General features: G+C 45.2%; 1 protein-coding gene across 5 annotated transcripts in view; it reads left to right on the top strand.

The window, feature by feature from the left end:
- The window catches only part of LOC146057831 (cyclic AMP-dependent transcription factor ATF-7-like), an 85,885-nt gene that overhangs the window by 31,209 nt on the left and 40,739 nt on the right, over positions 1 to 13,937 (top strand). For all 5 annotated transcript variants that reach the window (XM_083169561.1, XM_083169563.1, XM_083169562.1 and 2 more), the window contains exon 2: positions 11,002 to 11,057. In XM_083169561.1, coding sequence (XP_083025687.1) covers positions 11,002 to 11,057 — 56 coding nt within the window. The remainder of the gene's footprint in view (positions 1 to 11,001; positions 11,058 to 13,937) is intronic.

Consider the following 13,937-nt stretch of genomic DNA (forward strand, 5'->3'; position numbering starts at 1 on the left):
CTGCTTAAAGATATGTAAGACGCCTCATATTTATTTATTTCCCTGTCTCATTGTCTGTGCATGTTTTATACTCTGGGTAGCCATACATCTTAGATGAGAGGGTGCAACATGTATTATGCCATTAACCACAGCTTCTGCTTGTAGCAATTTATAGGCTAACCTGGGTATAGCTGTGATCATGTGTGTAGCTTGGCGTTTCCTGTTGTAAGCCATTACTGTATGAAAACCGTGTACAGGCGCCAGGGCCTCTAGCAAAACATTTAGCAGCTGATGGACTTTTACCTTCAATTTACATGTATGAACGCTTTGTTTTCTGCTTAAACATCTGCACAGGAAAAGGAAAGCTTTACAGCACCACCTAAATGGAGAATTCGGGAATAACTCTGTGTATGCATGTAGGCATAGCTTATTCTGGATGTCCAAATATAAATTAGACAACTGTACTGTTTGAGATTTCTTTGTGACATTGTTTATGTGGGAGGAGCTATCAATTCCTGACCAATCATTTTGTTTTCTCCCGTTTTTCAAGAGCAGTGTAAGAACTGCAGATATGCAGCCCCAAGTCTTTCAGGCAACCAATCAAAACTTGGCTGGTTGTGATCTGAAGGAAAACTACAATTTTATTGGGTGCATTTTTGTGGAATATTCTGTAGTTTAACATGTGCCATGTTAGTAAACTACACCATTTGTCGTTTGTTATGTTTCCATGGCAGTATCACAGCATGCTCCATTCATTATAGAACCAAAGCAAAAATTGTTGTCTTTTTCGAGGCTTCTGTCCTTTCCAGCAAGCTCTAGAATCTCAAATTTTAATTTAAGGATATCTAAGCACACCCCCAAAAATCTGTGTTATTTTTTTTTCTTCCCCCCTCTTGCATTCCATGGTTTACTTTGCCTCTCCCAGGCAGGCAGCAAGCCAAGCCGGTGGGACTCTGTTATTTTAACAGCAGCCTCAGAATAGGAAATGTGAAAAAGAATGAGCCATTCGTGCCAGCACTTCAGCTCTGTAGGAATCTGCAAGCGTCACCTTTAGCAAGGTCTGTGCAGTCACCTTTGGGGTGGAATTCTGGCTGCCGCACAGGCTGGAACAAGTTTATATATTTAATATAATTGTGTCCTAATGGATGTGTTCAACATCACCTTAGGTGGCCAAAGAGGTTTATGTTGCGGTCATGTGACCATAGTATCCTGTTCAAATCAGTTTCTGGTGTCAGTATGGGCTTTCTGCTGGTTACCTGTGCAGATAACATGTCAGCATAGCGGAACCCTGCTGACCCTAAGATGCAAATGTGACCAACTGTTTTTCTTTTCCTTTTTTTCTTTTTGTAGATTTAGGGCTTAATTCAGAGATCGATGACTTAAATCTGGTGTTTAGGTTGCCCTGCCCACGTGCTGTGGGGTTCCTGTGACAGCAGTCGAAGAGAGGATTTTTTCCACAAAGTGGGGCAGATGTATTAAGCCTTAACAAGAGATAAATGCAAGGGTGATAAAGAGAGATAAACGTCCAACCAATCACCTGCTAACTGACTTTTTTTCAAACACAGCCTGTATCATGGCAGTTAGGATGTGATTGGCTGGATGTTTATCTCTCATTATCACCCTTGCATTTATCTCTTGTTAAGGCTTAATTCATATGCCCCATAGATTAATAGCCACGGACTGTTAGGGGCGATTATGGGGAGTAGCAGCAAGAACGCAGGCGTGTAGCAACTGTTTATGGGCCAAGTCTTATGGTGTGTACACACGGCACAATCCAGCATGAGATTTTAACAATATAGTCAAAATCGCATGCAGATCGCACAGGTTTTTTGCCTTGCGATCCCGATGCGCGCTCCCAGGACAGCACAAATCGAAACCCAGATAGACAAGGCAGCAATGACTAAATAGTGCAAATCTAAAGCAGATAGCAAGAATTGTATGTAAATAGCACATGAGTTAGCAAAGATTGTATAGCACGTCGAATAGCAAAGGAATCTCACAGTGTGTACACACCATTAGGTGCCCACACACTAGAACGATTTTTTTTGCAGATTTCCGATAAATTGGATGATATATCGTCTGATGTTTACCGATAATCGATCGAACATCGGCTGATATCGGTCCGATGCGCACTCCCGTGGATCTTTTGCTAAATGTTCTGATCTTATGTGCTGCACGAAAGATCAGAAGATTTAACAAAAGATCCATAGGAACGCACACGGGATCTTAAGAAAAATCTTTGGTAAAGATGTGCGCTTGCCTGAAATCTTTTGGCCAGGACAGACAAAAGATTTGAAGGCTAATTTATGCACACATCTTAAGATCACAGATCTTTCTAGTGTGTGGGCACCTTTAGCTTGCGATCACGTATGCAGCTGCAATGGCTCCGGTATCTTCTTCCCTGCGACAATGCTGTACGACCATAGGTCTACTCAGAAGGTCGATAATGGACTGATGTGCAACCGTCGTTGTATGCAGTTACTAGGCTCGGCACATTGGCAGCTGTGGCATACTTCTCTGAATCAGGCCCTTAGTCACATCAGTCCGTGCCCCAGTGGAGCTGGGCATCCAGAAGGAACGATTGAGGCAGTTCTCTCTTTTTGTTTGGATGGTGCTTGTAGAAGATACTATATATAAACAATAAAGACATGTACCATCATTATGATTATATACTGTTCCAGGATATCCCATAAATGCCTGATTGGATTCAGATCTAGTGACTTATAGCATTCCTATCATGATCATCAGATTATTGGGTAACCACACGTAATCTGGGGATGTGGACATTGTTATCATGTAGGACACCAATGTTGTCAGGAAATGAGGCCACTGTAGGGTGAGCAGTATTCTAATTTAGCATTATTTAGACTGAGGCCACACATTAACTAGTTTATCAAAAACTGGCAATGGATGGTTTCTCTTCCTATATTTATCTTACTATGTAACCTTTCCCTGCTGATTAGTGCATTGCCTGTGCCCTTTGCACCCCTGAGCTCATAAATGTGCAGTGCCCAGTGTGCAAACCAGTGTATGCAATACCATGATCTTGTTTACCTACATCAGGCAGATTTGATGAAACTACAGTAGCTTTTAGTGCTCCCGGTAATATGCAGGCAATCTATTAATCTCTTTCACTTTGCAATTAATATTCAGATCCTGGAGTATGTGCTTGTGACCACAGTTACATATTTCTGGTGACGTTTTTTTCCCTCGGAGTTCCTTGCTGACATCACCTCTTCAACCAGGCATTGGCCAAACTATGGCCCTCAAGTTGTTGTGGAATGACACATCCCAGCATGCGTTGCCATAGATTTAGCATTCCCTAATAGCAAAACTGTGGCAAGGCATGATGGTACAACAGCTGGAGGGCCATAGTTCGGCCATGCCTGTCTTAAGCTGCATACACACCGAGCGATTGGTCTCACATGGGGTGATTTTCAGCATGAGCCGCCAGGGATATGGTCTCTGAGCGACCATATCCCCTTGTGCATGAGGCGAGGGAGTGGTCACCCTGGCAGTGTGTCTCATTTTCATCAGCGATCATATCCCCAGCGATTCATGCTGAAATCGCCCCGTGTATGCTTTATATACTTTATACCCTATTGCTTGTGAAGCATGAACAAATTGAGCACTGCAGCTCCAGCCAGAAGGCCAGTTCTCAGAGGTCTCCTACAGGCATGATAGCCATACTTAAAGGCAACAAGGACAGTACAATATATCTACCATCATAGGATGTTATTTGCGTGATTAACTCATTACTTCCAATATGTCTTTTCCCAGCATTTCAATCTATCTTGTCCACTACGTAGTCATTAGAATGTAAATAATTTAGTGTACATATCAAGAAGTTACCAATTCATGCAGTGCTGCAATTATCTTTATTAATTAGTAATTAAAAGTGAGGTTAGCATTATTTCATATCATAACATCTCCTAATACAGTACATTAGAAATTGTAACCTACTTCTATTATCAGCAGCCAGTGAACATTTGAGGGCACTCATGGATACATTATATCTAGTCACTAAAGGCTTATTAATAAGTGCTCAATAGTTGCATCATACATTTTATTAATGACCTGTCAGATATCACCCTAGTGTATGATGGAATAAATCCTACCTGTTCTTATTGCAACTCACATCGCACCCCCTACCCCAATGGTCGCTAAAGTGAAAATGCTGTGGAACTACACTTTACAGCATGCTCTGCCACATTTTTACTATAAAGCCGCACCAAAACTGTAGCAGGGCATGCTGGGATGTGTAGTTCCGCAGCAGCTGAATACTCTGGTTTGAATAAGATAAGCTGATCCTTACTTTAATGCCAATTTTAGCCTGTGTTATAAAAAGGCATTATTTTGGATCTAAAAAATCCAAAGACTAAATGAATGGCACTATAATGTAAACTACTAAGGAAGAGAGGGATCTAGTTGTCACTATATTTGGGGACTTAAAGGCAGGTAGGCAATGTGACAAAGCAATGAAGAAGGCAAGTCAGATGCTTGGTTGCATAGGGAGAGGTATCAGCAGTAGAAAGAAAGAAGTAAAAATGCCACTAGGTCATTGCAGAGGCGTACCTAATGTGGTATGACACACCGACAGTCGGGATTCCGACAGTCATTTCTCCGACGTCGGAATCCCGACTGCACAGCGGGGGAGCGCAATGAAGCCCCTTGCAGGCTTGCTGCGGGCATGGTGGCGAGCTGCGCTCGCCACCTATTTTATTCTCCCTCTATGGGGGTCGTTGACCCCAACAAGGGAGCAGTCGGGATTCCAACATCTGAGTAATGACTCTCGGAATCCCGACTGTTGGGGAGCAGTCCGACACCCGATATTCGTAGGCCCCATTGCAAAAGTTTGTAAGGGCCCCCTATTTAGCAACTGATGGTGATAAATGTATGTAAAACATATTAGACAGCAAAGATGGGCCCCCTTCAGCTCTGGGCCCCATAGAAGCTGCACCCCTTGCACTTATGGTAGTTACGCCCTTGGGTAATTGGTACGACCTCAGCTAGAGTACTGTGTTCAGTTCTGGAGGCCATATTTCCAGAAAGATATAAATACATTAGGGACTGTACAAAGAAGGGAAACTAAAATGGTGCATGGCCTACATCACAAAACGTACCAGGAAAGACTAAAATAGGTACTTGTGAGTTATCCGGGCGCCCGATGTGGTCATCGCATGCCATTATAATAAGGCATACGATGCGACGCGACGCGTTTTGCCATCGCGTCACATCGTATGCCTTATTATAATGGCATGCGATGCGACGCGACGCGATGTTAACACTTCCCGCCCATTTTTAAACCCGCCCTCTGGCACATCTGGCAGAAAAACAGTGTGAGGTAGTTTCCAGAGGAGAGAGCAAGTGATTTACAGAGAGAGATAGTGTTTTACAGCGTTGGTGTATATTGGTGAGGTGAATTTTTGGACATTTGCCCCAATATTGCCCCATTTGGCCCCTTACACCTGCCCCATTTTGGCCCTTACACCATTATTCCTAAAATGGCTTTGGTTGATGGCATTTTCAGCCTCCCAAAAACTGAGGAAGAGACAGTCGTATTCCTGCAGGAGAAAGGGCTGCTCCCATTGACTGCCACATGCCCAAATGGCCACCCTATGCGCCTGTCCCTGAAAGAGCGCAAATGGCGCTGCTACATTAAAAGTTGCAGCAAAAAACAGAGTCTGCGGGCCTCCCTATTCTATCCTGGGTGCAGGCTCCCATTCATGACTATCCTGCGCTTCATCTGGTGCTGGTGCGATGAACTGACGTCAATAGAGTTCTGTGCTAAGAATTTAAAGCTATGCAACAAAAGCACCATTTTTTATAACGCCTTGATGCGGGAGGCATGCCAATGTGACTTGATGGCACAGCCTCAACGGCAGATTGGAGGCCCAGGGCAAATTGTTGGAGGTTGACGAAACACTGTTTGTGAAGCGCAAAGCCAATGTTGGCAGAGTACTCCCACAGCAGTGGGTGTTCGGAGGAGTGTGCCGGGAGACAGGGGACTGTTTCATGGTCGCAGTTGCCAAGCGAGATGCACCCACTCTCCTCGGTGCAATTGTGGAGCACGTGGCACCTGGCAGCACCATCGTCAGTGATTGCTGGCGCGCCTACCAAACTACTGAACTTGAGCGGGCTGGTTACAGCCACTTGCGGGTCAATCATCGGTTTAATTTTGTAGACCCAGAGACTGGTGCACACACCCAGAACATTGAGAGACTGTGGGGTTGTGCAAAATGGCGCAACAAACGCCAGCGGGGCACAGCCCGCCATCATCTTGATTCCTACATGCAGGAGTTCGTGTGGCGAAAGTGCCTGGCGGGAGACAGCGCATTTGAGCGCATTCTGCATGCGCTCACGTTACTTGATAAATAATGATGTTGATTGATTATTGTGTGCTTTGTGATTGTTTGTTATTCTAATTTATTTCATTAATATGTTAATTACACAGTTATTCCCTTTAATTCAGTTGTCCTTAATGTGTCAGATATGCATGATATTGATGAATGATATTGGATGCTCACAGCCACTCCACTATCAACGTGAACCCGAAGCGTGGCGAGCGCAGCGAGCCCGCGAGGGGCGGCGGTACGCGTCCTCCGACCTTTTCATGCCCTACTATCCACTAGGGCGTGGAGTGAGAATATAATAGTGTGGCGAGCCACCGAGCCCGAAGCGTGGCGAGCGCAGCGAGCCCCGCGAGGGGACACGGATACCTTCACAGGTAAGCGCGTCCCTTTGCGGGCTTCCCAGGTGTCCATGGCGACGTGGACACCTGGGAAGCCCGCGAAGGGACGCGCTTACCTGTGAAGGTAACCGTGTCCCCTCGCGGGGCTCGCTGCGCTCGCCACGCTTCGGGCTCGGTGGCTCGCTGCGCTCGCCACACTATTATATTCTCACTCCACGCCCTAGTGGATAGTAGGGCATGAAAAGGTCGGAGGACGCGTACCGCCGCCCCTCGCGGGCTCGCTGCGCTCGCCACGCTTCGGGTTCACGTTGATAGTGGAGTGGCGTTAACAATGGGGATGGGACTGACATTGTGTCACATTTTGGGACACTTTCTTGGGGGTTTTACACTGCTAAAATCGGGTGGTATCGCATCGCATCGCATGCCATGTGGTTAACATGCGATGCGACGTGATCACTTTACATGGTACCCGATGTAAAATCGGGTTCGGGTGGACATATCGTCGCGTCGCATCGCATGCCATTTGGTTAACATACGATGCGACGCGATGCGAAATCGGGTTCGGGTGGTCATCTCGTCGCGTCGCATCGCATGCCATTTGGTTAACATACGATGCCATGCGATGCGACGCGATGCGTATACGACCAAAAATCGGGCGCCCGGATAACTCACAAGTACCCTAAAATATCTTAATATGTATACTTTAGAGCAGAGAAGGGAAAGGGGGGACATGATAGAAACTTTCAAATATATCAAGGGCTTTAACAAGGTACAGGTGGGAGACATTCTTCACAGGAAGAGGAGCAACAGAACAAGAGGACATGCACTGAAACTAGAGGGAGGAAGATTCAGGGGAAATGTGAGGAAGAATTACTTCACAGAAAGAGTAGTAGATAAGTGAAATAGCCTCCCATCAGAGGTGGTAGAGGCAAATACAGTAGTACAATTTAAACATTCTTGGGATAGGCATATTGATATCCTTACAAAGAAATAAGGATCAAATATGGTTTGAGATAACATGTTTAAAAAAAGGGGCAGACTAGATGGGCCAAGTGGTTCTTATCTGCCGTCAAATTCTATGTTTCTATGTTTCAAGTGAGCCTATTTTTCTTCCTTGGGGACACCCCAGTGGCCAAAGTACAGATAGTGACATTCATTGCTTTTGTCTCTTATGAAATTGATATAAACCCTGTGTCTGTACTGTGGCTCTAGAAGTCGGTACAGGAGACAAGACCTCATTAGAGATTGCTTGTAAATATCGCTATACTGAGTTATATGAAAGTAACCGTTTTGGGATTCTCCTGTAAATCTTTAATGCCGTAAGTCACAATCCTGCTTTGTAAGCTACACCAGCAACAATTAAATTCTTTATTTACCCAGTTAAAATAAATAAAAGCTGGAAAACCTTACGCCTCAGGCCCATTGTTGACGATTCTGGTTTTCATAGTCTCCGATCACCACAGCTTTCCGAGGGAACCGCTGTGCCTAGTGCTGCTGACTTGGACGAGGTCCCAGACTGGGCTGCTGAAGGGAGGAATGGCTTTTTCCCTTCATGCTTCATTTACAAATAATAATAATAAAAAAAATACACATCCAAAGCTTATGGGTTTGGAATACACACACTGTCCAAAGGCCTTTCCCAGGAAATGGTTGGGGAGTGAAGCTGGTTATACAAGCAGTTATTTAACCCTCCTATTAAAAGGTGCAGATCTCGTGCTGTAGCTGACTTTAGTGTGTAAGTGCTATATAATATGTATCCAAATGTTCATAATACAGATGCATTATGGGGCCATTCAGTTCTGCATGATGATTGGTTGCAATGTGTAAATGGGTACATTCATTATGAGTGTCCCCGCGCACCGCTTATCGACAGGCGATGTAGATCATGCATGCCATAATACATCTAGTCAGGTCACCAGTGTTCTGACACATCGCTGTGCGGAGCTGTTTGTGCTCGCTCTGGAACATTGCCATATTGTGGCCCCGTTAGGGATGTCGGCCATAGCAAACCAATCAGATTCAGTTTATCACATTCTAGGATGCAATAGAGAAGTGACAGCTTGAATCTGATTGGTTGGTTGCTATGGGCAACATCCCAATTTTTTACTTTTTAGAAGCTTTAGTAAATTTACCCCCATTATATTACCCAGGGTAAGGAGAAGGCATGGCCACTGAGGCCTCCTCCTACAGTCACCATGAGACCGTTTGCATCCATGGGTAAGGAGGAGGAATGTCATACACACAGACCTAATCACTGAGGCCTCCCACAGCCACTATAAAGTGTGTTACTACCCGGGGTTATTTATTATTATTTTATTTATTTACAGTTTCTTATATAGCGCAGCATATTCTGTTGCACTTTACAGTTGGAAACAAACTGGGTAGATACAAACTGACAGGTAGGAGGGCCCTGCTTGTAAGCTTACAATCTATAGGTGATATGAGCAGGAATGTTATACACAGAGGTGTTCATGGAGCACCTCCTTCTACAGTCACCACAAAATGTGCTGCTACCCAGGGGGGAAGAATATTGTACACACAGACGTGATTACTGAGCATCTCCCCTACAAACACTGAGGAGTGTAGCTACAGAGTAATAAGCAGGAATGTTGTACACTTAAGCCCCATATACACTGGTTGACTTTCAGCTTGAAAACTGACCAGTTTGTATGGGGCAGCGGTGAGCGGTGATGCTCCCAGCCTCTCATCTGCTGGTATTACCAGCAGATGAGTAAGGGAGTGGACAACTGTCCATAGTGACCTGCTATGGAAAGCCATCCACCCCAGGGAAAATCACTGAGTGTGTATACACTGAGCGTTTTTCAGCCCAGCAATGGTCAAAACCGCCCAGTGTGTGTGGATGTTTAGACTAGATTACTGAGCGGGTGTGGTATAGGGTACAGACAGCTGGGATCCCGATAGTCATTAGCCCGACGTCAGGATCCTGACTGCCCGGACTCAGACAGCATGGTTAGCGCAACAAAGCCCCTTGCAGGCACGCTGCGCTTGCCACGATGCGGGCACAGTGGCTCGCTATGCTCGCCACCTATTCTATTTTCCCTCTATGGGGTTTGTGTACCTCCCACGAGGGAGAATAGCGAGTGGCCGCTGGGCACCCATCTGTCGGGGTTTTGACAGTCGGGATCCCGACGGTAGGGTAAATGACTGTCGGGACTGCGTCCGGCACCCTACTGAGCACCTCCTCTTAGTCCCTATTAGGCATTCTGATACACAGGATAATGAAGATGATATCTGCATAGGTGTGTCCTGATTGAATACTGATGGCCCATATTGTCGACTGTTGGAAATATCGGCCAGGATTATGTTCACCCTAAGAGGCAAAATATTGTATGCAAGGCATTTTGCTCTATATTACCAAATCTGTTTAGAATTATATATAGCTGAACCTGTGCTCTACTTAATGTCTTCTTCTATAAGGGGTCATTTTGCCTTATTTTCTAAGCGATCTGTCTATCACTTAGATATGAAGCACACATTGCCCCATGTGTATGACCTATCACGACAGGACTGCATGTTCCCATCGCACGTTGAGATCTTTAGCAATGCAGCCAAGATCTAGATAGATCGCCTGCCTGCGGTACAGAAAGCACTGGTTAGCACACATTGCTCAGTGTGTATGGGCTTTAACTAGTCAGCGTTGTGTACTGAGCAATCTGTGCTAACTATAGATGACTCTGCAGCACTAGTCACCCCGTGTGTACGGGGCTTAGCTGCTGATTTGTGTCTGTGTACATAGATGTATTAAATGGTATGACCAGGACATCCGTCATTTTATACATGGCAGTATATGAGTTATTGTAGTGATAATTAAAGCAGATTGAGCTAAGTGAATGAAGTGCATCTGAAATGGGATCTGCTAATAAGGATGGGTAAATAAATGGGCTTGCACTGCTTGGATGCAGTTTTGAAGCAACTGTGAGGGTGATGAAAAGCTCAGTGATTTCCTTGAGACCAGTGAATAGTTTCATCTGTTGCACCTGTCTAGCCCGGAACCAGGTTTGCTGGGCATAGAGTGCAGCGCATTGCTTATCAGCGGCAGGACTTGGAACTCTGCCTGGAAGACATTCAAAACTACCCACTGGTGAAATCAGAGAGCAGTAGTCTGAAAAAGCACTGTGCACAGTGGGTTTCCATGTGTTCTGTATGGCAACACATATTTATATTGTTTTGTTCTGTGGGATTCTGTGTAATGCTTCCAGCTGTAGAATATGGTTAATAGAGAAAATGGTGTTTTATGGCTGTACAAAAATAACCATTTATTGGAGGCTAATATGGCAGTCTGTAATAAGTGTCATTATTTCTTTCTACAGAGGAAGCGATGGGAGACGATCGGCCATTCGTGTGCGCCGCCCCAGGCTGCGGACAGGTGAGAAATTATTGGAATGTTTACAAGCAGCATCGCACAAACTGATGTGTTCCTGTAACAGTGATGTACATGGCATGGTTTGTCACCTCAGATACAGGTAGAGTCTCCCGTATCCGGAGATCTCTTATCTAAAATATTCCAAAAACTGGGGGTTTTTTTTAGATTTTTTTTTCTCCCCCTGCCCCTTTTTTCATACTTACCTTGTCCACGGCGGCCTTCGGGATCTTCTTCAGCGGTCCCAGTAGTGCATTGCGCAGGTGCGCCGATGTCGTCACCGGCATGCCTTCAAACTTAAGCAATTCACCCCTGAGACTGCTGAAGAAGGTCCTGAAGGCCACTGTGGGACCATCGGGGGTACCAGTTAAGTATGTAAAAATAAAATCCAAAAACCGTAAAAATCCCTTATCCAAAATGCTCGTGGTCCCGAGCATTTTGGATAAAGGATACTCAACCTGTATAGTATACGGTACTGCAGGACGTACATCCATAATACAGTAACAGCAGTTGACATTCTCAGCAATGCAATCAGAAGATTGTAGCCTTGTGCCAGCCTTGTGATCCTAATTGTATTTAATATCCCTTCAGGCACTTTTTTTTCTGTATTTCTAGGTTTGTTCTAAATTAATTGAAAAAAGAACACCAGAAAACCTTCTTTGTTTTATTGAAACACCCCCCCCCCCCCCCAAAAAAAAAAATCCATATAACATTTAAATTATAGGGGCTGTAAAAAGGGGATATTTTCATACCCACCAGTGCCTTAGCTGTGTAATAATTAATAACAAAGTCAAGTGTTGTAACTTGTCCTATTATAATTATAAACTGAATGTATTGTCCTATAAAAGTGGTAATGGTGGCCTGATTCCTATCAAATAAGTGGAAACTAATACTAAATATATAATAGTATGCTGTAATTTAAAATGTATTACCTGTGGCCCCGAACACTTATGCGATTTGGGCCAATTTATCTCTAGTCAGACTAATCGGGCAGAGAAATCGGCCCAAATCGGATGTGATTGACACCCCATCCGACCCGATGCACGGTCCTGTGCGCATTGGGTCGGACCCTACAGATTGAACCTGCTGCAGGTACAGTCTGTTGGATCAGACCCATCAGAGGCACATCCAGGTGCTTTTTAGCACCCACGTTGGGATTGTCCGATCTGGAGGTGTGTGCCAGTGGTGAATCACCTATGTGAAGGGGGCGGGCAGCATGGGGTCTGGGCTGTGGGTGCAGCGTCGCGCGGGGCGGGCAGTCTGTAGTGTCCGGGAAGCGCTGAGCAAACACTGCGGACAGCGGCAACAGAACGTTTTTTTTTCTTCAAAAGATAGGCCTGCCGCTAATTGGCTTAGAGTGCACTCCCTCAGCCAGTCAGCGGTCTCGCTGTCTCACCGCTGATTGGCTGAGAGAGAGAGCTCTCAGCCAATCAGCGGCAGACCTATTTTTTTGGGGAAAAATTTGACGTTCTGCCGCCGCTGTCTTCAGTGACCGCTCAGGGCTTCCCGGACACTGGGGACTGCCTGCCCCGCGTGCTGCTGCACCCATAGCCCGAACCTCCTGCCCTCCACAGCTGCTGGGGGAGCTGAAATTAGGTCCATTTTGTCCTTGGGAAAAGTCGGCCTAATGTATGGGGACTTAATCAGCCCTATGATTCATTGCAACAGTGCTGGTATATTTCTCTTTAAAAAGTGCTTTCCACAAAAACGGAGGCTGATAGATCTCCATTTGTTTCTCACTTGAGCTATTTCTAAAGTTTATTAGTAAAAAGTTGGAATGGGGATAGGTAACAGCACAGTAAACAATACTTCTAGAATGCAGTAGGAGAGAAAAATTCTCAAAACTGTACCTCAAAACGTTGAGCATTTCACTAATAGACTTTGACCAGGCAGCAAAATGATATATGTCAGAGCAAATCAAAACCCATATTGCGTCATTGGAACGTCTCTGTTAGGGGAAGCCTCCTGTATGGCCAGGAAGTCACCTCGTGTAAGCTTTTGCTACAAATGTATCATTAATTCATTAGACTATACTGCATGCTGTGTAGTTCTATTTTCTGGTACCCATCCAATGGTTTGTCTCTTCTGTCTGAAGAGAAAACCGGGACCATAATTATAGTGTACTCACTAATTTCTTTTCAATCATTTTAAATACTATAAATAGTAAATAGTAATATTTTGGAATTTAATATGTTGTCAAATCTTATAGTATCGGCAGTGAATAGACTTTTACAGAATATTTTTATATCCTTCCACTTGTTTGTGACTCATAACTTCATTGTGCCACTCGTTCATTATATTTTAGTAAGCTGTTTTGGTACTTGTGACTTATCTGGGCGCCCGATGTTGAAATTGTATGCCAGTACCCTAAGCATGCGATTTGATGCGATTTGACGCGATTTCCCTTGAAATTCCCTTGAAGAGAAAATCGCTGTTGCATTGTATGCTATTGTATTGCATGTGATGCGATTTGATGCGATTTTAATATGTGAAGGCACCCAGATGCCTGTTTCATATGTCAAATGGCCCCCCAGATCCCATTTTTAATTGTATACCCACCCTGATGGCTAAATGACCCCCATTGTTAAAGCCACCCCACTATCAACGCCAACCCGAAGCGTGGCGAGTCCGCGAGGGGCGGCGGTACGCGTCCTCCGACCTTTTCATACCCCCACAATCCACGTCGGCGTGGAGTTGATTTTATATAGTGTGGCGAGCGCAGCGAGCCACCGAGCCCGAAGCGTGGCGAGGGGACGTGGATACCTTCACAGCTATATGCGTCCCCTCGCGGGCTTCACAGGTATCCGCGTCCCCTCGCGGGGCTCGCCACGCTTCGGGCTCCGTGGCTCGCTGCGCTCGCCACACTATATAAAATCAACTCCACGC

The sequence above is a fragment of the Crinia signifera genome, chromosome 2 (assembly GCF_055691185.1).
Source record: "Crinia signifera chromosome 2, ASM5569118v1, whole genome shotgun sequence".
Lineage (NCBI taxonomy): Eukaryota > Metazoa > Chordata > Amphibia > Anura > Myobatrachidae > Crinia > Crinia signifera.